A 27,513-nucleotide genomic window follows, 5' to 3' on the forward strand; every position below is an offset into this window, starting at 1 on the left:
TGTGTACAGTGAAGCGGCCCTGTAGTCTGCACTGGGCGGGGCTGGTTTTCCAGTCCCCACACTCCAACCGCCCATGTGGCTTTATAATACGAGCCCCTGAGCAAAATAGGATGAAAATACAAAATCTCATCCCAAAATATGAGAGACTGGGGCAGGGGCTGAAGGGAGGGCACATAGTCTGCTCAAGCTCTTCCTTTGAAGGCTCGGCCTCTCCTTGGTTTGTGAGCACCTGAGCAGTCTCCAAGGTTGGCCCCGTACACTGTGCTCAGAAGATGTGTCCCCTGCAGTGACAAGGCTGCGAAGGGGGTAGGGACATGTTTCTGGAGGGTGAGGGAGAGCTGGCTACTGACCTACTGGCCTCTATCCCTCCTCCCAGGGAGTTGTCATTGACTCTAGCACCTGTCCTTGGACATTTCTCAGAGGTATTTTTCAGCCTTTTGTGTTGTGCTGGTTTATGGTTATGGAGTCTGATTGGATTGGATAGTGAGATGAAATCATGTAGCGTCCTCTTGTTGTTTCCAAGATTTCCTCTGGGTCAGGCAGCTCATATGTGTGTCTTCCCCAGAGGCTCAGACTTCCTGGGGGTGTGGCCCAGTGAGCAACCTGACCTGGGTTTGACCCCCCAGAGAGGCCCCAGCTGGACCTATACAGTGCTCTGGGTAGCTCGGCTGGCCTGAAAGAGGGGCCAGGGCAGCAGCAGGAAGCCTCCCTCTTAGAGAGGTAAAAAGTGAGAGACAGCAAAGGACAAGAAGGAACAGGGCCCAAACTCCCTGCCCTTGGCCATGGGGCCTGAGGAAGCAGAATTCCAGGAGAATTTGAGAATTATCCTTATGGAACTAACAAATAAATAGTTACCAAAGAAAATGGAAACAGCCTTCTTGGTATTTTCAGGTATCTCCAGACACATTTAAGAGGGATTTTTTAAGATTGTGCCTTTCATTCCGGCTCATTCAATGCCAAGGTTAGCCAGGTTTCTCTCTCCTAAACAGAGCTGGAATCATAGCACGAAGAGGGCCCATTAACAATATTGCCACAGTGGACAGCATACACTTTCCCTTCTGCTATCTCATTTGATCCTCACTCCAACCCTGTGGGGTGGCAAGGCAGGGATTACCATCTGCATTGTAGAGATAAGCACCTAAGTTTGCTTAGGTAGGAAGTGGTCCTAGAACCCTGGAGGCCTGTCTCCTGGCTTGGTCCTTCTGTCTCTGTTCCATTGCCACTTCTAACTCACTTTTGGGAAATGAGCTGCTCTTTGTGGCCAAACACACCTGGAAAAAGTGGGTTTACTTAGCACTTGTCAAACCATCCTGAGGACAGGCAAGGTGAGAAGGTGAAAGGGCCTACAACAAAGTGAGCTCCTGAAAAAGTCAGATGCATGAAGGAATGCAATTAGAACTGAAACGGTTCTCTGGAGAAATCTTTGAAATCTTTGACCAGTCTGAGTCCTAACTGCAGTAAAATCCACGGGCATGCATATATTTAACATTTCAACACAAGTTAACAACAGTTTGTTAAACACATTTTAGGTAGGAGGGAAGGTGGGGGTTAGAAAGAGGGAAGGGCAGAATCTGGGGTCTGGGGTCTCTGTGGGTCCTCTAGGCCTCAGCAATGAATGGGGGATCATTCCGCGCTTCCAACAGCCCTTGCAGCATGCTGTGCCATGGGAGTTATGTGGGCTTCAAGCTAACGGCCATGCTGACCATTGGGAATGAGATGCCTGTCGGCCCCAAGGCCATTCTTCAAAGAGTCTATGTCTTTGCCTTTGGTAGCCTCTTTTTCGTCTTCCTCCTCTTCCTCTTCTTCTTCTTCTTCTTCTTCTTCCTCCTCCTCATCCTCGTTATCACTTCTCACATCCTGGATGCTCTAGACAAAGGAAAGAATTGGCTGTGAGTGACAACCTTCCAGGAAGAATTCTGAGTGGACATGCAAACTAGTGGGCCCAGTTTAGAAGCATGAAAGGAAACTCAATACCCAAACAACCAAAAATTCACAAGGTTGACCATATCACGGATCATAAAACAAACCTTAACATATATAAAGAATTGAAATTATACAAAGTATTCTGCATCATAATGGAATTACACTAGAAATCAATATCAAAGATAATAGGGCACTTGGAAATTAACACCCTTCTATATAGTCAATGGGTCAAAGAGTAAGTCTCAAAGAATATTAGAAAATATTTTGAACTAAATGAAAATGAAAATATAATATATGAAAATTAGTTGAATGCAGCTACAATAATGCTTAAAAAAGGAAATTTATAGTATTAAGTGTTTATATTAGGAAAGAAGAAAGATCTCAAACAATTTAAGCTTCAACCTTAGAAACTAGAAAAAAGAAGAGCAAAATAAACTCAAAGCAAGCAAAAGGAAGCCAATAATAAAGATAAAATAAATTGGTGAAACTGAAAACAGAAAAACAATATGGGAAAGGAAAAAAAACCAAACGCTGGTTCTTTGAAAAGATCCATAACACTAATAACTCACAAGCAAGACTGAAAACAAAAGAAAAGTGAATGCACATATTACCAGAAAGGAAAAAAGGAGATATGACTGTAGATTCTGCAGGCACTATAAGAATAATATCAGAATGTTATGAATAACCCTATGCAACCCTTTTGACAACTTAGATGAAATAGACCAATTTCTCAAAAACGACAAACTACTAAAACTTATTCAAGATAAAATAGGTAACCTGAATAGTCAAATAACATGAACGAAATTGAATTTGTAGTCAGAAACCTTCTGAACAATAACAGCACTAGGCCCAATGGTTTCATTGGCAAATTCTATGAAGCATATAAACACCAAATCTCTATAGTCTCTTCCAGAAAACAGAAGATGAGGGAACATGTCCTATTTTACCTTAAGAGGCCAGAATTACCCTGATACGAAAATCAGAGATAATATGAGACAACTACAGACCAATATCTCTAATAAACATGGACATAAAAATCTTCAACAAAATATTCCAAATCAAAATAAGCAATGTATAAAAATAACACTACTCCATGACAAAGTGGGATTTATCTCATTAATGCAAGGTTGAGTCAATGTTTGGAAAACAGTCAATGCAATCCATCATACTAATAAGTTAGAGAAGAAAAAAATAGATAATTGATGCAGAAAAATCATGTGACAAAATTCCACATGGATTCATGATAAAATAAAATCTCTCAGCAAAGAAAGAATAGAAAAGAACTTATTAAAGAATATCTACAAAATCTTACAGCTAATATCATATTTAATGGTGCATGGCTGAACACTTTCCCCTAAGACTAGGTACAAGGATGTCCACTTTCACTACTCCTACTCAACATTGCATAGGAATACTTAGTCAATATAGTAAGATAAGAAAAAGAAATAAAAGTCATACATATTGGAAAGAAAGAAATAAAAGCGTCCCTATTTGCAGATGTCATAACTGTCTATGTAGAGAATCCTAAGGAATCTACCAAAAAACTCCTAGAATTAATAAGTTGGTTTAGCAAGGTTGCAGACGATAAAGTTAACATACAAAAAAATCATACAAACACACACACAAATTTTCATTACTAAACACTAATTTAGTAGGCTAAAAAATGTCCTCAAAGATATTAGGTCCCAATCCCTGGACCAGTGATATCACGTGATACCTGTGCAAAGTTTTTGCAGACATGATTCAGGTAAGGATCTTGAGATGGAGAAGATTATCCTGGACTATCCAGGTGGGCCCTAAATGCCATCACAAGTCCTTATGAAATAGAGGTAGAGGGAAAGTTGACCGCAGAGGAGAAGCAATATGAAGACAGAGAAGAGACCGGAATGATGCAGTTACAAGCCACGAAATGCCAGAGGCCACCAAAAGCTGGAAGAGGCAAAGAACGGATTCTCTCCTAGGGCTTCTAGAGGGAACACAGTCCTGATGACACCTTGATTTTGGCTCAGAACTGATTATGGACTTCTGACCTCCAGAACTATGAGAGAATACATTTCTGTTGTTTTAAGCACCAAGTTGTCATAATTTGTTACAGCAGTCATAGAAATTAATACCACTAACAGTGCCAATTAAAAACTGAAATTAAAAAATCTATAACATTTATAACAGTTCCAAAAATGAAATACTTAGGTATATATCTAACAAACTATGTATAGGATCTCTATGTAAAACTTACAAAACTCTGATGAAAGAAATCAAGGAAGATCTAAATAATTGGAGAGACATACTATGTTTATGAATTAGAAGACTACACATAATAAAAATATTAATTATCTCTAAATTGATTTATACATTCCAGACAATACCAATCAACATCCAAGCAGAATTTTCTGTAGACACAGACAAGCTGATTCTAAAATTTACATGGAAAGGCAAATGAACAAGAATAGCTAAACGAATTCTGTAAAAGAAGAATAAAATGGGAGGACTTAAAGTACCCAATTTTAAGACTTACTATAAAGTTACAGGAATCAAGACAGGGTGGTATTAGCAAAAGGATAAACACATAGTAGAACAGATAGAGACTCTAGAAATAATTCCATACAAATATGGCTGATTGAGTTTTTACAAAGGATCAAAGCAATTCATTGGAGAAAGGATAGTCTTTTCAAGAAATGGTTGGAATAACTGGACATCCATAGTCCAAAAAGTAAATTTTCACCTAAATGTCATACTTCATACAAAAGTCAACTCAAAATGAACCGCAGATCTAAATGTAAAATGTAAAACCATAAAACTTTTAGGAGAAAATCCATGATCTTGGATTGGGCAATGAATACTTAAACATGGCACAAAAAACATACTCCACAGAAGAAAAAAATTGATAACCTAGACTTTATCAAAATTAAAAACTTTTGCTGTACTAAAGACACTATTCAGAGAATGAAAAACGGCAAACTGGGCAAAAATATTACACATTCAACTTGTATGCATAATAAAGAACTCTCAAACGTCAACAATAAGAAAACAACCCAATTTTAAAAATGAGCAAAAGACATAAAAAGAGACACTTCATTGAAGAGGACACAAGCATATGAAAAGATGTTCAGCATCATTAGCCATTATGAAAATGCACATTAAAACCATTAAAATAGCTAAAATTAAAAATGCTGGCAATTCCAAGTACTGACAAAGATGGAGAATGATTGGACCCCTCACATATTGCTGGTGGAAATGCAAAACAGTGCAGAGAGACACTCTGGAAAACAGTTTGACAGTTACTTATAAAGTTAAATATACATTTAGTGTCTCTCTCTCTCCTGAGGAGCTACCCTAGAGACAGCTCTGTTCATAACTGCCAAAAATTGGAAGCAACCCAAATGTTCTTCAACCAGTAAATGGATAAACCATGGTACATCCATACAATAAAACACTACGTAACAATACAAAGGAGCAAACTATTGATACTTATAAGAAGTTAGATGAATCTTAAAGAAATTATACTGAGCAAAAAAAGTTAGTTTCAAAATGTTACCTAACAATATGATATACTAATGTCACTTACATAACATTCTCAAAAAGATAAAACTCTAGGTACAGAGAACAGAAAAGTGGTCTCGAGGAACTGGAGTAGAGGGAAGAGTTATCTGGGGTGACGGAGCTGTTCTGTATCCTGATTATGACGGTGGCTACACAAGTCTATCCATGTGCTAACCTTCACAGAACTGCACACCAACAGAAGAAAGTCCATTTCACTGATGATAATTTTAAAAATAAAACTTAAAAGGATTCCTTTTTAGAAAGCAAATATTATGGTTTTCCCAGTATCATTTGCTAGGTAAAGTATTACTCATGTGGGAATTGTGGTGGTCTGGATATTATTGTTGCTTGTAATTAGAATGTTTTCTATTTTCTTTATGCAGGAACTCCTTCAAGGACAGTTCTTATTAAGATACATGTTTCTTCTTCTCTCATCGTTTCTTAAAGTAACTTTTCAAGGAAATCTTCTTGAAAAATAACATTGTCCCTGAGGAAGGGAGATGGAATTGCTATAGATTACCCCTAATTGTGAAAAATAAAAGATAGTATGAATTATTAAAGCAAATAAGAGAACTCAAGCTCTGTGCAAATCCAGTGATGGACATGACCCCTGGGTCACCCTTTAAGCCACTGTACAAACGTCTCTATTAAACCCAGGTTAGAAAAGGGAAAAAAATATGGAAGATGGAGGCTGCTTCCTCTCATATCATTTTTCAAGACGGTGTCCATTACTGTATGACTTACTTTTTCCTTTTGGGACGTGCAGACTACAACTGACCACCTCCCGAGAGTCTCAGGGTATGTGTAACCAAACACCCTCTCTGTGTACAATCCATTTGCAAATTTGGCTTTTTAAAAAACCAATGTACACACATTCTGCTGGCTTAATCACAGAAATTTTACTTCATGGGGTTCTTCTCTGTAAGTTCTGTGCTTTCCCACAACACCACAGAAAGGGTGTCAAAATAAACAAGCCTCACTGTAAACATGGAGGAATAAACTTGGCATCTCCTCAGTTAAGACGCAACAGAGCAAGGCAACCTTTCTCTGATATGCTGGGAGCTGGGATCAAAAGTGCTGCCTCCTACAGAGGAAGCCTTTCAGGAAAGGGCCGTGCTTGCTTTCCTGGTCAGCTCTGGCCTCCTTTCCCTTCCCAAAATATTTTGGTAGAGATCAAGGGGAAACTCTAATCAGAAAGGCAGATTGGCACCTACACACCCATCTCTACAGGATTTGAAGAGCTAAGGCAGAAACCAGTCCCTGAGGATGCCACCCGACTGCCCTAGCCACATCCTCCAGCACCCTCACCTCTAAGAAGAGGTCCTGGACCATATGGGCTCTTCCGAACGTTATAGCATTTTTGTGGTCACAAAGGTTGGGGAATACTACTGACTTATAATGAGCAGAGGGTAGGCATGTTGGAAATCCTGCAATGTGCATGATGCCCATGTATCTCCTCAGACGTGCATAGAGGTGAAAACCCTGTTCACAACCATCCAAGCCGAGAACCTAACTCTATTTTACATTCAAGCGCAGTAGTTTTTACATGGTTTTATATATTCTGAATTTTCCAGGATTGCAACTATGTATATAAGTCAAAGGAAGCCCAGACAGTTGCCCTCCATTATCCATGGATTCTGCATCAGTGAATTCAACCAACCTTGGATCAAAAATATTTGGAAAAAAGAAAGCATGGCTGCCTCTGCACTAAACATATACAGATGTTTTTTTCTGGTCATTAGTCCCTGAAAAATATAGTATAACAACTATTTACATAGCAGTTATCTTGTACCATATTAGGTATTATAAGTAATCTAAAGATGATTTAAAGTATACAGTAGGCTCTTTGTGGGTTCCTCAAGTTCCTACAAGGGACTTGAGCTTCTGTGGATTTTGGTATCCTTGGGGCATCCTGGAAGCAATCCTCCATAGATACCAAGGGATAACTATACTCTCCTTTTTGTTTGGAAAATCACAATTCCAGAAAACCATGTCACTGATGGCAATGCTACCCGTGACATTTGAGCCACCTCAGTCTGCACTTGTAGCTGTCCCATTTATGGTGATTGTTCAGATATGCAAGCACAAGCACCTGTCAGCTTCGTTACATATTCTGCTATAGTCGTGTCACATTTTATACACAAAATGCTATTTTATCAGAAATGTTTTTCATCTTATCTCTTTTTTATTACAGTTGGGGGACTATATTGTTTTTGAAATTATGATTCTGGGTAAATTATATTACCTAGGGATTTAATTTCAGGCTAGCAAATTGATGTGGGTCCGATAGGTTTGAGAACCACTGCCTTAGATGATGAATCAAGCTCACAGAGGGTCCCTGTGGGTTTCCTGGTGGTAAGAATTTGTTAGATGGATGTACAGGGTGGTTGTGTGTTATGCAAGCTTGAATGACATAAACTGGAAATTGTGTGTTATTCAAATATTAATAAAATCTCACTTTATATTCAATTTTACCTTGTACATGCCATCTTTAGTATAACAGTAATAGCAACAGTAAAGGGCTTACCACGTGCCAGGCACTGAACTAAGCAGTTAATATGAACAACATTTCCTCCTCACAACCATAGAACACAGGAGCCATCATTCTTTTTACTTTAAAAGAGAGAAAACTGAGGCTCAGAGGATTAAGTAACTTTTATAAGACTAAACAGCTATGAGAGGCAGACAGGATGAAAGCCTAGACTCTAAGCTTAGACACCTTGAACCACATGCTCTGCAGACTCCGGCTGGAGTAGCCTGCACAAATTCTTGAAGAGACAGGGCATGCAGGAGGCTGGCAGCCCAGTTCTGTTTGAAGTCAGTTCTTTGTACAAGAAAGCGCCCTCTCCTCTCCTTCTCCTGAGCTGATCACCAGCCGTCTCTGCACCTTCTCGCTCCCACCTGGACCTTGCCCTTGGTGCCATTAGGACTGGCCTTTACACATCAAACTTGAAATAATAAAAATCATCCTTAATTAATGATTTTTACTAGGTGAGACAAAAATGACATATTCTATTTTCTATTTCATTTAGAAATCATGGTAAAGATCTACTGAGTGGATTTGGTAACCTATTAATCATTAGCAATCCACAGTTTGAAAAACACTGGCTAAGGTATGCTAGAGAAATGAGGCTTTTCTAATCAGCTGAAATCAGAAAAGTTTAAGAAAATATATAGACCACAATCTATATTCTGCAAAAAATCATTTCACAACTGGAGATCTTTTACAGTAATTAAAACACTTAATAAAAATCAGAAACAAAATTAAGTTTGCTCTCAGGGAAGCAAGGCACCTACACACTTGATAAAGTCAAGCAGTGGTGTTTTCTGGAACTCCACCTGTCTGCCTCCACGGAGTGCCAAGACTTTGCCTGCACGACCAGCATGAGTCCCTCTCCTGGAACCCAGCAGCTTCTTTTATTTTATTGCTCTTCCCACTTGTTGCTCTCCACACACCAATACCCTGTACTCTTAGGTATTGTTGCTGGGCTATTAGAACTTGTTTCATACAAATTGTTGGCACTGAATCCTTCTACAAATCATTAAGGGGCCAAGAAAATACATGTATAAAGAAAGATCCAAAACCTTCTTTGAAGAGTGGTGTACCCAGTTTCAGCAGCCAAAGGGCTGCAGTGACTTTGTGCACAGTTCTCACACTTGCCAAAGCATATTCCAGCACATACGCCTGTCACCTGCCAGACTGACTCCCGCTTCATGAAGTTTCTAGCAGCTGCTATTAAAGAGAACATATTACTATTCTGATAACTTTAGATAACTTTCTTTTTGGGACTAGCAAAGGTATCCAATATTCTAAAAACATTCTCTAAAAATGATTTGGGTCCTCTAGAATAAGTTATTAACAATATTATTCATTCCACATTGGAAGTAGATGGTTATAATTTTTGCAAGATATAATTTTGAAAGATATTTTAAGAGTTCCCCCCCCCAACAACTCCTTTTGGTTACACAAAAGAATGGTGAAAAGAATGAGGAACAAGTTACTAGCTTAGTAGAGATCTTATTACTAGTTCTAATAGGCGCTTTGGAGCCCTCACATCACTAAACAGGACCAGAACCGGCAAATATTGTCAGCCTGGCACTCCTAGTGGCAGAGAGACCTGCACTCAGTGGATGGGGCTGAAATCACAGTCACTATGAAGGGAGACCCGCAATCAGTCTGACAGCATCCCATACATTAGAGAAAACAGAAAACCCTGAAATTAGGACCAAAATGACCTTCTCCTGAATAAACTCATGTCAAAGTCAAAATTCTCCTTTGAAAGGCGTGTTCTAGGAGCAGAGGCACAGAGATGAACTGTCTCACATTCAAAGAATCACTCACTGAGAGAACTGGAGTATCCCTAAAGCAAGACACACTTACTTCTATTATTTATCCTTTTCTTTTGAGGGGCTCATGAAAAAATGATGGAACCTGAAATATCACATGGTAATTAGCTTTGGCTGGTGTCAAACTTCTTAGACACAGAATACCAAGACCAAGACAAAGCCCTGGCTTCCCACATTGCTGAAGTGCCAAAATACCGTCAAAAGTCTTTAAAAAAGTTATGTGGCACAATGCACATAAGATTTGCCATCTTAACCATTTTTAAGTGTATTCGGGTGTTAACTATATTAATAATGCTGCTTGACCATCACTGCCGTCCTTCCCCAGAAACCTTTTCATCTCGTGAAAGCGAAACTCTGTACCCATTGACACTAACTCCCACTCCCAGCTGCTGGCAACCTCCACCATACTTTCTGTCTCTATGACTTTGTCTATTCCAGGTACCTCATATAAGTGGAATCACACAGTATTTGTCATCTGTGACTGGCTTATTTCACTTAGCATAATGTCCTCAAAGTTGATCCATGCTGTAGCATGTGTCTGAATTTCCTTCTTTTTCAAGGCTGAATACTATTTCTTTGTATACATATATCCCATATTGTTTATCCAATCATCTCTCAGTGGTCACTTGGGTTGCTTCGATGTTTTAGCAATTGTGAATAATGCTGCCATGAACATGGGTGTACATGCATCTGTTTCCATCCTTGATTTCCATTCTTTTAGATTTATACCCAGAAGTGAAATTGCTCAATCATATGGTTAAGTTTATGTTTAATTTTTTGAGGAACCATCATACTGTTTTCCACAGTGATTGTACCATTCTACAATTCCACCAACACTTGTTATTTTCTGGCTTTTGATTGTAGCCATCCTAATGTATATGAGGTGGTATCTCATTATAGTTTTGATTTGCATTTCTCTAATGATTAGTGATGTTGAGCATCTTTTCATGTGCCTATTGGCCATTTGTATCTATTGTATATCTTCTTTGGAGAAATGTCTTTTTAACTTCTTTGCCCGTTTTGAATTGGGTCATTTGGGTTTTTTGTCATTGTTGAGTTTTAGGAGTTCTCAGTACATTCTATTTATTAATCCCTTGTCAGATAAATGATTTGCAAATATTTTCTCTCATTTTGTGTGTTGCCTTTTACTCTGTTAATAGTGTCTTTTGATGCCCCCAATTTTTAAATTTTCATCAAGTCCAAATAGCCTATTTTTCTTTTGTTGCTTGTACCCTTGGTGTCATATCCAAGAAATCATTTGCCCTATGTTTTCTTCTAAGAGTTCTATAGCTTTCAGTGTCACATTTAGGTCTTTGGTCCATTTTGAGTTAATTTTTTATACAATGTTAGGTAAGGGTTCAACTTCACTCTTTTGCATATGGATATCCAGTTTTCCCAGTCCCACTCGTTGGAAGACTGTCTTTTCCCTATAGAATGGTCTTGGCACCCATTTGACCATATATATGTGAGAGTGTATCTCTGGGCCCTCTATTCTATACCACGGTGTGTGTGATTGCCTTTATGCCAGTACCACACTGTCCTGATTACTGCAGCTTCATCATAAGTTTGGAGATTAGGAAGTGTGCGTCCTCCAGCTTTGCTCTTCTTTTTCAAGATTGTTTTGGCTGTTTGGGGTGTCCAACGTCTTTCTGGAGTTTGGATCCAAATTGCTTAAAACATGATTTTAAGATTGGCTTATTCATGATTACCTGACTTGTAAAAGAAACCAGAGCCAAGTTTTGTGGCTGGTATATAGAATGCCTCCTCTTGAATTTCAGAGCCAAACACAAAAGTTGCTTTTTACGCTGTCCCAATTCACCAGGGTAAAATAGAATATTTTCTACTGAATATTTTCTATTTCTACTTTCTTGCTGCTATCAATGGATCTAATTTCTTAAGAGATTATTTCATTTTGCTAAGTCTTAAAAGCTTTTAAAAATTAGCTTTTAGGAGAAAAAGTAAGTTTTAGTGCTAGACAGACTCTGTAGAGCATCTAGGCTGACATATTCATTTCCCAGATGAGATAAAAGCTATAGCTCAGTCCCACCCAGTTGAATGACATAGCTGAGTGGCAGTGGATCCCAGATTACATGGTGTGGACTTTGATAAACATGCAGGGATTTCTTTCATATTCTCCACATTACCTAAAATGAATAAAAAATTCACTGGATTTGTGGTGATCATCAAACTGTGATGGATGCAGAAAATGATTTGATTACATGAATATAATTTTTTTTGAAGATCAAAACTGTTAAATGCAGAGTATTCTCTGAATTGTCACATTTTACATCCTTTAGAAATAGCTTTAGGCTCCACCTGAAAATTCTACAACTCTAAGTAGGCAAAGATGTGTAAAGCCATTTTGTAAAAAAAAAAATTCACTAGGATTTTAGGTAAAGCAACATTTAGGAAATAACCATGGAAAGACAGAGGATTAAACTCAGAAAACTTGCAGTAAAATTGAATTGTTAAAGCTTGTTTCAAATCTTAATATCCAAGATACACAAATGACTCAAATGTGATAGAAAAGCAGGAAAAGGGTATGAACAGGCAGCTCAGAGAAGAGGCAATGCAATTGACTCATAAGCTATTCAAGATGCTCAATCTCAGTAATCAGGAAACTGCAAACTAAAATGATAAGATAAAATCTCATGTCCATCAAACTGGTAAATATTGAAAAGTCTAGTAATACCAAAAGTTAGCGAGGATATGAGGAAAGAAAAACTCTCATATACTTGGTTTGAGAGTATCCGGTTTCGCAGTATCTGGTAAATTTGACCTAGCAATTCCACTTATAAAGAAATTCATACACATGTTCACAAGGAGACATATATCAACATGAATAATCTTATGAGTGAAAAAATGGGTTTCACAATTATATATACTAGATCATACTACTTATGTAAAGTTTAAAGATACAGAAAACAGTAACTCTAATGTTTGTGGCTGTATCTACACATAATAAACACATAAAAGCAAGGGAGGAAGGATACCAGCTTCAAGATGCAGAGGAAGAGAGAGGGGGGGGGAGGAGCTGGAATATACTGGAATATACCACCTGTCTTCTCTAGGTTCTTATGGATGATTTCATCTAGTATGCAGAAGGCATTTCATTTATATTTGCTGAGTGAGTGAATGAAGGAGTGAATCTCATAGCACGGCATTAATTATATACCATCTAAATGTAAATTACTCCCAAACTTATATCACTCTCTCAGGTACCAAACTCAAAAACTCACAAGCTAGACAATCTCCCCTCAGCTATCAGACAGCCTGTCAAACTCGGGTCCTTTTCTCTGGTCTTCCATATTTCACTGGTCTTCCCATCCACTCAGTTGCTCAAAGCAAAAACCTAAAAATTATCCTCAATCCCTGCTTTTTATGAGAGACTTTGTTTTCCAGCCTATTGCACTCTGCTAAGTTCTTTGATACAGGTCCCTGCGCTTTTCAGCTCTCCAAACGTCTTCAGGGATTTCCAAGTTGTATCAAGTCTCCGGCCAGGACCGGACTCTGAGCTGGAGGGTCTCTTGGCAAGCCCACGCCCACGCCCAGAGTACGGATGCACAGCAGGCAGCGGCGCCCCCCTGTGCTGCACAGCCTGGCCCTCTGGACGCAGCTGCATGTGCCGTGGTCCTGAAAGACTCATACTGACCCACGGTTCACTGCAGCGGGCCTCGTGACAGCCAGTCCCTATAGTTCCTGCTGGATGGTGCTGCTTCCCTGTCTCAAAGGAGCAAGATTGCTATTTTTGGCAAGATTTCTGAATCAGAAAAATTTAAAATGCATCTTGCCTGCTCCTCTCTAGGGATAGATGAAATATGATTTATTCTTAGACAAGTCCAATCCACCAGCCCACTTACAAAAGGAAATGAATAACATTATCATTGCTTGGCCCACCGCTGAGAGGCCATTACATGAGGCTGCTCTACCCCAGAGATTTCCAACTGCTGTGCCAGGAAAGAGTTAAAAGCTACGCTGAGACATTGATCTCCTCAGGCCTTGGGGCAGCAAGGTAGAGCCTGAAGCTACCAGAGCCCCAGGGTGCCTATGGTGTTTCCTCCTGCTTTGGGTGCCCACCTCAGTTTACCCTGGTGTGCTGTGCAAACATCAGTCCCTCAGGTGCCATAAGGTGACAAAGGGTGGGAAATGCTGCCCTAGACTCTCACTGCAAGGCTGAAGATTTTTTAACGGGCAGAATCCTTGGCTCGTTTTCTTCTAAGAACTCTTCCTTGTAAATTGATGGCTTAGACTAGAGATGGGAAGCTGTGAGGTCTACAGGGACAGGTGTGTGCACAGTGCAGCAGGCGAGGGTGGCCGCCTCCAGTATGTGGACGGTTCTGCTGGGTTAGACCCAACATTCACAGAGGTTATGCAGTAAAAAAGGGATAAGAGAGAGATGGTCACTAAATGAATTAGAACGAATGAAGTGCCGCCCTTTGGCATAATCAAGACTCCCTCTCCTGGTGTGTCCCTCCCAACCCAAACAGTACCTACCAATGAAGGAACTGAAGGTGGTGGTGGGGAGTGCTATCAAAGGAAGTATTTTCTCATAGTTACAGCTGACTAATTAGCTACAATCTCATTCTCTCAATCCATCAGAACTTTCTAAAAGCAGTCACCTTATTTCAAAAGGAAATGGCTGGCAACCATTATCATTTGAGTAAATTTTAAACTGCCAGTGTTTGCAGCTGAAGAGATGCTAATGAGCTAATTATGGAGAGCTTGGCTTCTCAAAGCATAGTATGTTTGGCTGTTCCTGCATAAATCTAACTTTTCTCTGGATAGCATGACACTGGCAAGTAGGAAAGCAATGAATAATGTGGGGGAAAAACACGAATCACAAAAGAGAATCGATAAAAAAGCAGAGTTCATTCATTCATCCCAGAGTTCTCAGCCTTGGCATGATTGATATTTTTGGGATCAGATGATATTTTTTTGTGGGGATTGTTCTGCCCACTGAAGGATGTCTAACAGTAAGTATGTCTAGTTATCCATTAGGTGTTAGTAGCACCTCCCATTTGTGACAGCTAAACATGTCTCCGGAGGTTGCTAAATGTCCCTGGGGGCCAAAATTGTCCCAGTTGAGAGCAACTGGTTCAAAAAATATTTCTTGATCCCCTGTGCATTGCACAAGACACTGGGGACATAATGATCTGTTTTCAAATAACTTAGTCTATTGAAAGAGCTGAACGCTAAGGAATCAAACACACAATAAGAAATATATAATTACATATTTGATAAATGTTATGAAGTAGAGAATACTACGGTACTTAAATTGGGGAATTTTCATGTAGATGGGGTGATGGCAGAAAAGCCTTGCTAAGGAAATGGAATTCAAGTTGCAATGTGTAGTTTAAGTAAGAGTGGTCAGAGAATAGTGGACTAACGGACATTTCAAGAAGAAACATCTTGTGCAAAGGCCCTGAGATGGGAGAAATCTTGGCATGCTCAGGAACAGACAGGCCAGTATAGCTAAAGCGTGGTGAGAAAGATGGTGCATGACCCCAGGTGAGGTCGGGGAGTAAGCATGGACCAGATAATGAAATTTACAGGTCATAGTCGGAAGTTCAAATTCACTTCTAAGCCCAAGTGGAAGCCACTATATAGCACTGCTTTGGGTGTTGGGGGCATACCAGTGACCAAAATAGACAAGGTATCTGTCCTCAGTGAACTTCTGCACTAATGGAGGAGCTACTTTATATATTACAGTGTTTTCCATTGATGTGTGGAGATGGCTGGGGGGAGTCCAGAGTGATCATAGGTGCCTCACTGAGGAGGCTAAGGTTGCAGTGCAGGAGAGAAATACTAGTGCTTGGATTGTAGAGATAGCATTTGAGACGTAGAAGTGGTATTACATAGGAAACAATAGTGTCCAAGACCTCTGGGTTTGAAAGGGACCTTTAAGATCATTCGATCTAGTTTCTATGTGATGCTGGTATATTCTTTATAATAACCCGAGCAAAAGAATTACACAGTCCTGCCTGTGCATCTGTAGTAATTCATTATCTGCTTCCTTAAAAAAACAAAACAAAAAAAAAAAAAAAAAAACTTTTTGAGAGATGAGGTCTCACTGTGCTGCCCAGGCTGGTCTCAAAATCCTGGCCTCCAGCAATCATCCCATCTTGGGCTCCCAAGGTGCTGGGATTACAGGCACGAGCCACGGAACCCAGCCAGCTTCCTTTTTTGTATAGTGCTGAAATTGGCCTCCTTGTAGCTTCCATCCAGTACTCCAAGTTCTACCCCTCTGGACCAGGCAAAAACTGTGTACTTCCTTCAAACATTGGTTAATTTTTCAAACATTTCAAGATAGTTAACTCCTCTTCAAGCTAAATATTCCCATTTTCTTCACTTGATCCTCATATGAAACAGCATAGAAACACAAAATACCTCACCATCCTCTTTTATTTATTTAGTTAGTTAGTTAGTTATTTTTTGAGACAGAGTCTTGCTTTGTTGCCTGGGCTAGAGTGCAGTGGCATCATCATAACTCACTGCAACCTCAAACTTCTGGGCTCAAGCAGTTCTTGTGCCTCAGCTTCCCCAGTAGCTGGGACTACAGGCACATGCCACTACGCCTGGCTAATTTTTCTATTTTTCTGTTTTTTATAGATATGGAGTCTCACTCTTGCTCAGGCTGGTCTCGAACTCCTGGCCTCAAGCAATGCTCCTGCCTTGGCCTCCCAGAATCTAATATTACAGGCATGAGCCACCACACCCAGCCCACCACCTGTTTCTTAAATAAACATATTCCTATCCACAGCCATCATGTAACATGTAACATACATGTAACATAACCAGCATCACTCAGTTAATACGCAATTTGCCGCCAATTTCATCTCCACCAAAGAAAAGTGAAGAAATACATTTTTTAAAAGTAATAATAATAAGTAAATACATTTAAACTCAAATCCTAATGTCTATACTTTTGGCTTTTTTTAATGTGATTTTTTTCATATATTTTAAGATTCCAGAATATATATATTTGTGTATGTGTGTATATATATATCTTTATCAATTATACATGATTTGCCTATTAGTTAAGATAAGTATCTGGTCCTGGTCTGTATTCCTCAAAAATGATTACAAGAATAACCAAACAAAATAAACCTTGGCAATAAAAAAAATGCACACTAGTGCTAGTAGGATAAAAATGCTCATTTCAAGTAAATGAATACTCTCCGCCTACAGCACTTCCATACACCTCTGGGGATGACATCTGCACTATGCTTCAACAAAGTCATGGAGTTGTGTTTCTGAAATGCTGTAACTAAATGCCGTGCTCGGGAATCTGTGGCTTTGCAGTAATGTCAAAAGCCCAAAAGGTTGTGCATGACTCATGATGCCCCACTGCTTTTTGAATGACTCCATGTCTAAATCCACAGCTGGCAATGAAACAAAGAGCAATATAATAAGCACTTTATGCCGTTTTGAAAGCTAACTTTTAGCATTAACTGTAGGAAAAAAAAAAGCAACTACATTCAGTCAGAGTTCAATTTTCTGAACTACTAGCAAAGTCATTCCTTTTTGTTGTACTCATTCTAATTATCCAAGTTGGCAAGGTCACAGAAAAAAACAATTGAGCATTTCCTTTTTTTCCTCGTCCTCAAAGGAGTTGTATTAAATTTGCATTGGGTTCTATAAAAACTAGCTATTCATGGACATTTTCCTTTTAATAACCTGGAATATGAATTTTCTAGACCAGTGCTTCTCAAACTTTGACGTTCATAGGAATCACCTGGAGTTCTTGATAAGCTATAGATTCTCATTCAGGAGGTCACTAGAGGGGCCTGAGATATTACATTTTTAACAATCTCTGAGCTATTCTGAGGCTGTGTCACAGACCAACCCTCAGTCAGCAAGGCCAGGAACTCTCTCTAGAGTGATGTCCTCTGTGAAAAGCAAAAATGCAGCAGAAGGCCACCTATGGGTCTTTCATGTTTTATGAAATTCCATGGTTCCAAATAATTTTGATTTCCTTAGTCGTTATATTTCATAAGTAACTTTTCAGTCCAGAAAGTCAATATAAAATTACAAGTACGTCTCACTTTATATAATAAGCGGTTCTTTTAAAATAATTAGTAAATCATTTTGTAAAATAAATCATGGTTTTAGTTCTCCAGAAAAATGTACCATTTGAAGAATTTTGTTTTTATACAAACGAAAGAATCCTAATGGGCTAATTTCAGTCTGAATTTTCCTTTATAAGGTGTTTGTTTGTTTTTAGCACAGAACACCAGGGTAACACGAATACTACTTTTGTTAAAATTTGCAACATGGGAGTGTTTGTTGAGGTATACTAATGTTACAAATGTGGGGAAGAGTATAGCCATCCCTGCTTTCTAGAAAGTGGACCAAGTAAATAGAGAGACATCCCTGCATATGTTTTCAGTGGTGGAGAGGACACACACAGCTTGTTTTCTTTACTTAATCTAGATCTCAACCCAGGATAGAAATTAGAAGAATTCTGGGTTGAGGATGAAACTCAGGGAATTCCCAGCTACGGAGAGAAAAGAACTGTCAAAAAATTCCACTGTCTGCCCCCACAGACTCTGATTTAATTGGTCTGTCTTGTGGCCTGGCCATAAGTATTTTTCTGTTAAAGCTCCATAGGCCATTCCAGTTAGCTATAGTCAGCATAGCTAGTATTTCACAAGTTCATCTGAAGTAAAGATCTGGAATTCTGGGAGATCTTCTTCAGGGTGTGAGCAGTATAACTTATTCTATAATTAGGCTTAAATATAATTACAACCCTGCCCTGATTAAAATATATATCACGTAAAACAATAATGACTTGTTCGTGAACTGGCTTGTATAGAATATTCCTGAATTCCTTTAATAGGCCTCCTTTCTTTTTTTTTTTTTTTGATATGAGGTCTCACTATGTTGCCCAAGCTGGGGTGCAGTGGCTGTTCAGAGGAATGATCATAGCTCACTATGATCACAGCAGCCTCAAACTTCCAGGCTCAAGCAATCCTCCTACCTCAGCCTCCAGAGTAGCTAGGACTATAAGTGTGAGCCACTGCACCCAGCTTTAATAGGCCTTTTAAACAAAAGGACCTGTCACCAACTGTCTTGGTTTCTTATTCTTAAGAAAAGGCTGGAATGATAACCAGATCAAGCAAAATGAAGTTTAACAAGAAGGAATGCAACTTCCAACAAATAAAAGAAGAATTATCACTACCACCAGAAAATTCCCAAGCGGAGGAAACGTGACTTAACAGTAGCCATATGAAAAAGACTTGGAGGTTTTAATCAATTTCAACATTAGTATGAATTAACAGTATAATGTAACTACCAGCAGCTAAATACAAAACTAGGCTGCATCAATGGAAGTAGGGTTTTCAGAAACAAGAGATAATAGACCTCCTTGATTTTGTGTTTGTGAGACCATATTTAGAAAACTGTGCCCAGTTCTAGGTACAACAGTTAAAGAATCTGAATAATGCGGAACAGGAGAGTGATCAGGTAGGTGAGAAGACTCCCCAGCACACCTTAGGAGGTATGTCTGAAAGAATTAGATGTCTTTAGCCTGCAGAAACAGACCCTTGGGGGCGGTGGTAGGGCATGATGGTTGGTATCTGAGGTGCCACCCTATGGTTCTGTGCTGCTCTGTGGAGCTCTCCATAACTGAGACATTGTCAAGATCACTTGTCAGGTATGTGGTATGAAGTCTGTTATTAAAAATAGTTCAAGCACCTAAGTTTGCAAATGATATACTTGAAGACTTCTGGGGTTGAAGAACAATGATTCCAAATTTCCCCCATACCTTCCCCAAACAGCTATAGAATCAACATAAATACGTGCCTTCCATTTTCCTAGGAAACAGAAAGATTGTTCAAATTATCTACAAGAAGAAGAAAAAATACACAAATTTCAACAGCGCTCCCACAGCCCTCAAGCTTGTGGCCGTGAAAGTGGGGAGGGTAGGCTGGAATGACTCTGTGAACAGGAGCAGGGTGAGCATGCAGGACTTCAGGAAGCATGGATAAAATCACCAGAAAGAGAAAGAGAAACCATGAATGTCACAGGTGGGACCTGGTAGTCCATAGCCCTTGCTAGATAGAAGGTGGTCCAAAGTATGGGGGACAGGAAGTGGCAGTCAGAGAGAAGCAGAGCTCGTCAGGGAGTCAGGTATATGGAGAAAAAGTAGTACTTGGAGATGAGCAGTGAAGGGAAAGAAGGAAATAAGAGAAAAAAAATTAAGGATCCTGCAGAAGCAAAAGAGAAACAAGACAAAGGATTTACCAAAAAAAAAAAAAAAAAAAAGCACTTCTCCCTAAAAGAGTACCCTCCTCCCTCACTCACCAACTGAAATGCTTTCTTGAGTGTAAAAGAAAGAGCAGTGGGCATCCCCAGTATACTGTGATTGAGCATAGCACTGAGGACCCCTTAGAAAGAGGTCTCACATGGGAACATATCCCACCTCCTATCCCATATGCAGTGGAGAAGCAGAATTGCCATTCCAGAGCCAGGAGCCACATGTACAATATGGTAACCACAGCCACAAGGTGGCTTTTGAGCACTTGAAATGTGGTCAGTCCAAATTGAGGTGTGCTGTAAGTCTAAAATTCACACCAGATTTCAAAGATTTAATGTGCAAAAAAGAATGAAAATACTTCATTAACAATTTTTAGTATTGATTAATGAATAATTGTATTAGCCTTAAACATGATTATACTTCTCCCTTGATTAAATACTTCCAGCCAAAATGTACATCAGGCAAAATTTAAATGATAATATTTTTCTTATATTGTATTAAATATAACATATTCTTAAAATTAATTTCACCTGTTCATTATTTTTTAAATGTCATATATGTGGCTCATATTATATTTTTATTGGACAGCACTGGCCTAGAGGGGAAAATCAGAAACAAAGAAGGAACCACCTAACAGTTATACTTGTTTGAAAACAGAAACAGGCTGCCTTAGGGATCATATTCACTATTGTTATTTAGAAAATAAAATACTGTGACTTCCGCTTCTGACCATAATGGAAAAAGTGACTAGATTACCTAACACTTTAAGCAACTAGGAAACACATAAAATATATGAAACAATGGTGTTTAGGCACTGTTCAGAAAGAAGCTCAGGAGTGTGATTCCTGAGAAAAAGTAAACAGAGAAGGGGAGCCCTACAACTGTCCCAGCTTATAGCCTGGGTGCAGTTTCTAAACGGAAGCACAACAAAAAACTTAAAACAGAGCCCCATGGTACCACCGAGTTGAGGAAACTGAGATTGGAATTCTCCAAAGCCAAGGAAGCTAGAATCTGTGGAGAAGAATATTAAAAAGAAATGAGAAGAGAGCTATGAGGGATGGGGGGCGGAGAGAGAGAGAGAAAACAAGCACACAAGCATACTCCAGAGATTGCAGTGGGGTCCCCTTTAGTCTTTGGCTGAGTACTGATCTGTGCATGTGTATGAGGAAACTACCTGGGGTCAGGCAAAGAATCACCAGAAAGGAGTTGGCAAACCAATCACTGGAGCTCATACTGGGTTGGCAATTTGTTGTCTTCTCACTAGCAAGAATGAAAAGAACTCCTAATACATAGGCATCAAGAGGAATATGAAGAAGTACTCTACTTAACAACCATATATTAAAGACTATTCTGGTTTCATGCTAACAAAGCTTAAAAGCAAGGCTTGAGACTTATTGCAAGCAATTTAACTGCATACAAAACCAAAATCCAATACTATTTAAAGGAATACAACAAAATCCAGCATCCAACAATACAAAATTCAGAATGTCTGACATCCAATCAGAAATTACAAAATTTGCAAAGAAGGTGAGAAATATAGCACATACTCAGGAGAAAATTCAATTAATAGAAACAGACCCATGTAAAACGAACACTATTCTGGTGACTAGCACACCAAAGGCCCTGACTTAAGCATTATACAAGGTATCCATGTAACAAAAACACTTGTACCCCCCCTTAATCAATATTTTGAATAAAAAAGGAAACATGCCAAAATTTAAGAGATGATGGCATTTGCAGACAAAGATATTAAAATAGCTGTCACAAATGTGCTCTATATATTCAAGTAGGTAAGGAACATAATAAGGAGAGAAATGGAAGATATAACAAAGAACAAAATGAAATTTATAGAGATAAAAAATAAAATATCTGAAACAAAAATTATGTTAGATGGGATTAAGTGCATATTAGACACTACAAAAGAAAAGATCAAAATCTTAAAGACCTAGAAATAAAAATTATTCATAATGAAGCATAGAGAGGAAATAAAACGACTGAAAACGAACAAAATTTCAATGACTTGTGGGTCAATATAAATGGCGACTGAAGTTGCAAAAGAAAAAGTCAGAGAAGGGAGGACAGAGAAGCAATGACAGAAATTTTTTAAAAAAATGTGTTGAAATCTGAATTTGATGCAAACTACAAATTCACAGAATCAAGAACCTGAACAAACCTCAAGCAGAATAAACAGAAAAATACACTAAGACACATCATAATCAAATTGTTGAAAACCAGTGCTAAAGAGAAAAATCATAAAAGCAGCCAGAAGTAAAAGATAACATTATTTAGACTAATAAAGATAAGAAAATAGCGGACGTCTAACCAGAAAGCATGTAAGCCAGAAGACAATGAAGCAACAGTTTTGAAGTACTGGAAGAAAAACAAAACCCAAAACAAAAACCATGGTATCCTAAGCTCATCAAAAAATATATTTTTTAAATGATGGAAAAAATAAAGACTTTTTCAGACAAACAAATGTTGAGAGAATTAATCACCAGCATACCTGTAATACAAGAAATGAATGTCCTAATGGGGCAAAAAGGACAGATAAAAGAACATGGTACCAGATAGGCATTTGTATTTACACAGAGTAATGAAGAAAGACAGAAGTTGTGAATCTGTAGGTAAATATAAAAGACATTAAAATTTGTATTAGCACTTTAAAAAATAATTCATTGTTTAAAGCAGAAAAAGCAATATAATATAGAGTTAATTATACATAGATATAATTAAATACACATATATATATAATAAAAATATATGACAACAGTAGCACAAAGGACGGGAGTAAATAAATTAATGACACAATAAAATATAGCCTTTGGAACATCTAGAAACAATACTATTCCTGCGCTTGCAGAAGATAACCCAATTTACCTCTCCAGAGAGAGAAATGGAACTACATGTGGATAGGCAGTGGTTCTCAGCCAGGGCAACCCCAAACCCCACAGAGGACATTTGGTAACAACTGGAGATGGTTTGGGTTGTCACAACCACAGGTGGGGTTGTTACTGGCATCTAGTGGGTAGAGGCCAGGGATGCTGCTCACCATCCTATAGGGCACAGGACAGATGGCACAACAAAGAGCTACCCAGCCCCAAATGTCAGTAGTGCCACTGTGGAGAACCCCTGAGCTGAAGGCAGGCTTTTGACTTAGAGGTTGCTTCATGGGGAGGCTGAGCCTGACTGCTAGGATCTCCTGCAGAGACGGGGGCCAGGAGGGCCACGTCTCCACTGGAGACTGAAACAAGCACGTGAGGCAGACAAGATACCAGATCTGCCAGCTCCAGTGCCTGCCCCCTAGCACCTTCCTCGAGAGTCTTGGCAGGGCCAGGCCTGGCTCCGACTCCCTTCCTAAGACAGTGCCCAGGGAGGGGCTCCGGCCACTGCAGTGCCCCAACCCCACCTCCAGAACCCTGGCCGTGGCAGGTGTTCTCGCCAGACACCTCGGCAGCTTCCATGCCTTCCAGAAGGGCTGAGGCTCAGGAACTATTTCCCACATGTCAGAAAAGGACATGCAGCCCGAGAGAAATGAATGTCTTGGGGGTGAGGGGGGAACAGGAAACGATAACTGGAAGAGACTGGCTTGGAAACTACAGAATGTATGGTTATAACACAGTTATAACACCGTTTCTCTACACCTTATAGTTTAGAGAGTGGTTTCAGTGGTCAGTGGTTCCAGCTCAGCCAAGTGACTGAGCATAGCCAATTCTACTCATTCCCTTGAAGGACGTGACCATGTTTCCAGGTCCGTACTGAACACATTACAGACACATGCCACTTGCTTAGAGCAATACTGAGGCTGAGGCTGGTTGAGAAGGACAATTCTTAAGTCAGGCTCCCAGAGCATGGGCTGTGGAGTTGTGTGAAGAGTATGTGCCCAGGGCTGCTGTCCTCAGGATTGCCTGAGCCAGGTACATGTGGCGAGGAGACACCATCTGAAGAACGCAGCCCCTTTGAGAGTCCCGAGTTCCACAGATGGCATGCTTGCCGTTCCCAAGACAGAGCACGGATCGAGCCATCTGCATCATAAATCACTCAGGCACTAAAGCCCACATGATAAATCAAAATGAAAATGTTTGAAAAGCTAATTTCTGTTACCCATATCTACACACTGAATGAGTTTTCAGGAATAAGGTTTCTTTTGCTCTCCTCTGAGACTTACGTGGTGGAGGTGGGGAGATGGCCACAGAGTCAGGTAGGCCACAGAAAACAGCAGGGGATTAACAGGGACAGTGTTGACCACAGGAGTCTCCCCCACACCTGGTTTTACCAATCTCTCTGGCCCAAGAGCCCATGAATAAAACTTTCACGTCCTGGTGTGAATGTGTAGATTTATTAACAGGCCGTGACTTGTGCCGTTGCCCCTTGTCTAAAACTCAGATTCCATATACAACATCTGTGTGTGCGTCTGTTTCTCTACTAATAAAATGGAGACTATTGGTTTTTTTCAGGATTATATAAAAATTCATTCCATTTTTGTGAAATGATTTTTTAAATCATGGGTACCAGAGCTGTCAGAGCTTCTTAAAGACCTCTTTTTACCTAGATCCTCTCCATCCCTCAAATTCCTTTCCCACTTCAGCAGAACAGGAGCAGTGGCTCGGGGCGACATCGTGGTCCACTCCAGGACAGAGGAAGGGAAGTCGGGACTTGCGTGCCCACGGGCATCAGTGCACTGCTCTCCGAAAGCAGCTCTCATCATGGACAAGCCCCTTCATTTTGCAGCTGCCTCAGCTGCCTTCCTGTCAGCCAAAGACTTCAGGGGTCCAGCACCTCCAAAGAACTAGTATTTTGAAAACCATTGTTAGAGAATATACTAGACGAGAAGTTTAAGAGTATGCACAAGGGAGCTAACATGTCATAAAGTAAATATGGAAAATCCTTCGCATAATTAAATAAGCCACGGGCAATTGCGGGGAAGTGAGGTCCGCTGCTTTGAACAGACACCGGCAGCTGGAACCTCCTCGCGGGAACTGTCCTCACTCGGCTGCTGGCACCCCGCTGCTCTCCACGCCTGCTTCCAAAGAAACAGAGGTGGACTGAAGAAAGCTGAAATAAAATATTGTTTTGCTCATTTAAAAATCCTGATATAATCTTTTTCCATCAGAGGTCAGTTTGCCTGGGATTAAGAGCTAAAAAGACACACTGTCGCCAGCAGCAGCAGAGAGAGGTGCTGCAGCATCTGCATGTGGGGATCACAACTATCCTAATGCAGAGAGGAATCATTGTATAAAAACAGACAGAATTTCCAAATAGCTTGGAAAAACATATTGCACATCCTAATTGCACACTAATCAGAAAATGCCTGAATAATGTTATCTCGGGGTAGAGAAAAGCTATCCGAAACTGTGTGGGTTTCAGTCCTGATTTGCACGACCTCAGGAAGCCCTTTGCCCCCTCTGAGCCTCCACTTCCCATTGGGCAAATGAATTCCTCCTTTCCGTTCTGTGCTGCTTCCACCTCGACTTATGTAGGTGTGGTTGGGTCTTCTCCCGAGCACTCATCTCAGTGCCCTTGTTAAATCTGTGGGTCTGATCTGGAGGCCTCGAGGTCAAGGGCAAAACAACAGTAATTCTATGGGGGCAAGAGACCTGGGAAGAAGCCAGTTTACCTGCAGGCCCTGTCCTCTCACTCATAGTACATTTTCTTGCTTTTTTTATCTTAGAGCCCTGCAGATGGTTGCCTATTCAACTCCGACTTCTTTAAACAACTCTACCCTTTCCTGTTTATAAAAATTCCGGCTTATGATTGCTTTAAGCAAGACGATCCCCTAAAAGGCATACCCTTCATGAGGTTTTCTAGAGTGCCTTCTGTGAAGAGCCAGAATTAATTCATTACTTGTAAAGTAATGATAACAAAGATAACTGAGCCAAGTCAGAGATACCATTATGAAATTTGTGAGAATGGAGCATAAGCCACACGAAATGCACACCCAGAGAAACACACGTAAACACACACATAAAATATGTATTACTTGTGTTTTTAGGACAGATATTCACAAATACAAAACTTCTGGGGAAGCAGAGGAGCACAGTATTAGCAACATGGGCTCTGACGTGTCAGGCTTCAAGGGTGTGCATTCCACTGCTGTGTGGCGTTAAGCAGTCACATTACTTCTTCATTCACCCTTGTTCTCTTCCTCTGTGAAAGAGGGAGAACAATAGCTGCTTCACAGACTGACATGAGACTCAAAGTCAGTACGAATTCATACATGTGGGTGTGAGTGGTGAACTGCAAAACAACAGCAAGGCCCTGGGGAGAGGAGCCACAGTGTCTTGTACACAATCATGGTCTCTTCCAGTTCTAAAATCCTATGGGAATTCTATTTCGTTGCTGAGCTGCGTAGTGTGGAAGAATACTCAGATTTGAAATTCTTTAAGCCAAGCATCTTGACACAGTATTTTTATCATTACAAGTTTACAAATTTCACTGCTGTTGCTTGACTAAATGTCAAACTAGTTGATCTGTATAAATACTCAGAAACATAAAAAATATAAGCTGATAGCATCTTTATAATACTTTATTTTCATCGTCAGTCTTTGTGATGTGTTTATGAAGTGTTGCTCAGCAAAGTGCAGTTTTACATTTGCTCTTGCCTACTAACAAAAGAGACTTGCAGACTTCTTGGATGTTGCGGATTTTGTATTTCTTCCCTAACATGTTGACATCTGAGAGGATGTGTCAAGAAAGATCAGCTGAATGTGAGTCATGAAGGTCAACTGGCAGAAGTCAGCCCAGAAAACTGTCACTGGAGCCTTTGGTTGCAAGTCAAGGACTGACATCTGATACCAGCTGCAGCCCTGTGTAAGCAAAAGGAAGAGGCTTGCTGAGAGCCAACTGCCAGGCAACTTCCCATTCACAGGCGCTCTGTAATTTGGTAGAAAGAACCTGCTTAGTGGTAACACTGATCATGATAATGGCAGCTAACACTTATCATGTGCTTACTATGTGCCAGACACTGTTCTAAGGGCTTTATCCTTCAAGGCAGGTACTACTATCATCATCCCCATTTTACAGGTGAGGAAACTAAGGCAATGAACAGAAGTAATACTCCCAGGATCACACAGCCAGTGAATGGGAGAGCAGAGGTTTGAATCTACACAGAGCCTGTACTCTTAGCTATCTAATTGCTTTACTTGAAAATGATTTGGGATTAAAAAATAATTAACAGTACATTTTCTTATGCTTTTAAAAAGTTCAGAAGTGAGAGGATTTGTGCTGCACTTTAATCTAAAATCTTGATTACTCAATTTGTTTATGTACTCACTTTTTTAATTCCATACAAGTACTTTAAATTAATTTTTCAGTTATTTCTGGTTAATAATTTTCTGCCCTTAATTCAAATAAAGAATAATAAAAAAAGATGAAGTATTACAAGTTTTCAGAGAATCAAGTTCTAGTCTTAGCTTTGTCGTGAAATTACTGTGTGAATTTGGTGTAGG

General features: G+C 39.7%; 1 protein-coding gene across 1 annotated transcript in view; it reads right to left on the reverse strand.

Annotated features, from left to right (window-relative positions):
* Positions 1–1,686: 1,686 nt before the first annotated feature.
* CERS3 (ceramide synthase 3) overlaps positions 1,687–27,513 on the reverse strand; it is a 71,871-nt gene continuing 46,044 nt past the window's right edge. Inside the window, exon 10 of the mRNA XM_069465790.1 lies at positions 1,687–1,866. Within this exon, the coding sequence (XP_069321891.1) occupies positions 1,687–1,866 (180 nt within the window). The remainder of the gene's footprint in view (positions 1,867–27,513) is intronic.

The sequence above is a fragment of the Eulemur rufifrons genome, chromosome 3 (assembly GCF_041146395.1).
Source record: "Eulemur rufifrons isolate Redbay chromosome 3, OSU_ERuf_1, whole genome shotgun sequence".
NCBI lineage: Eukaryota > Metazoa > Chordata > Mammalia > Primates > Lemuridae > Eulemur > Eulemur rufifrons.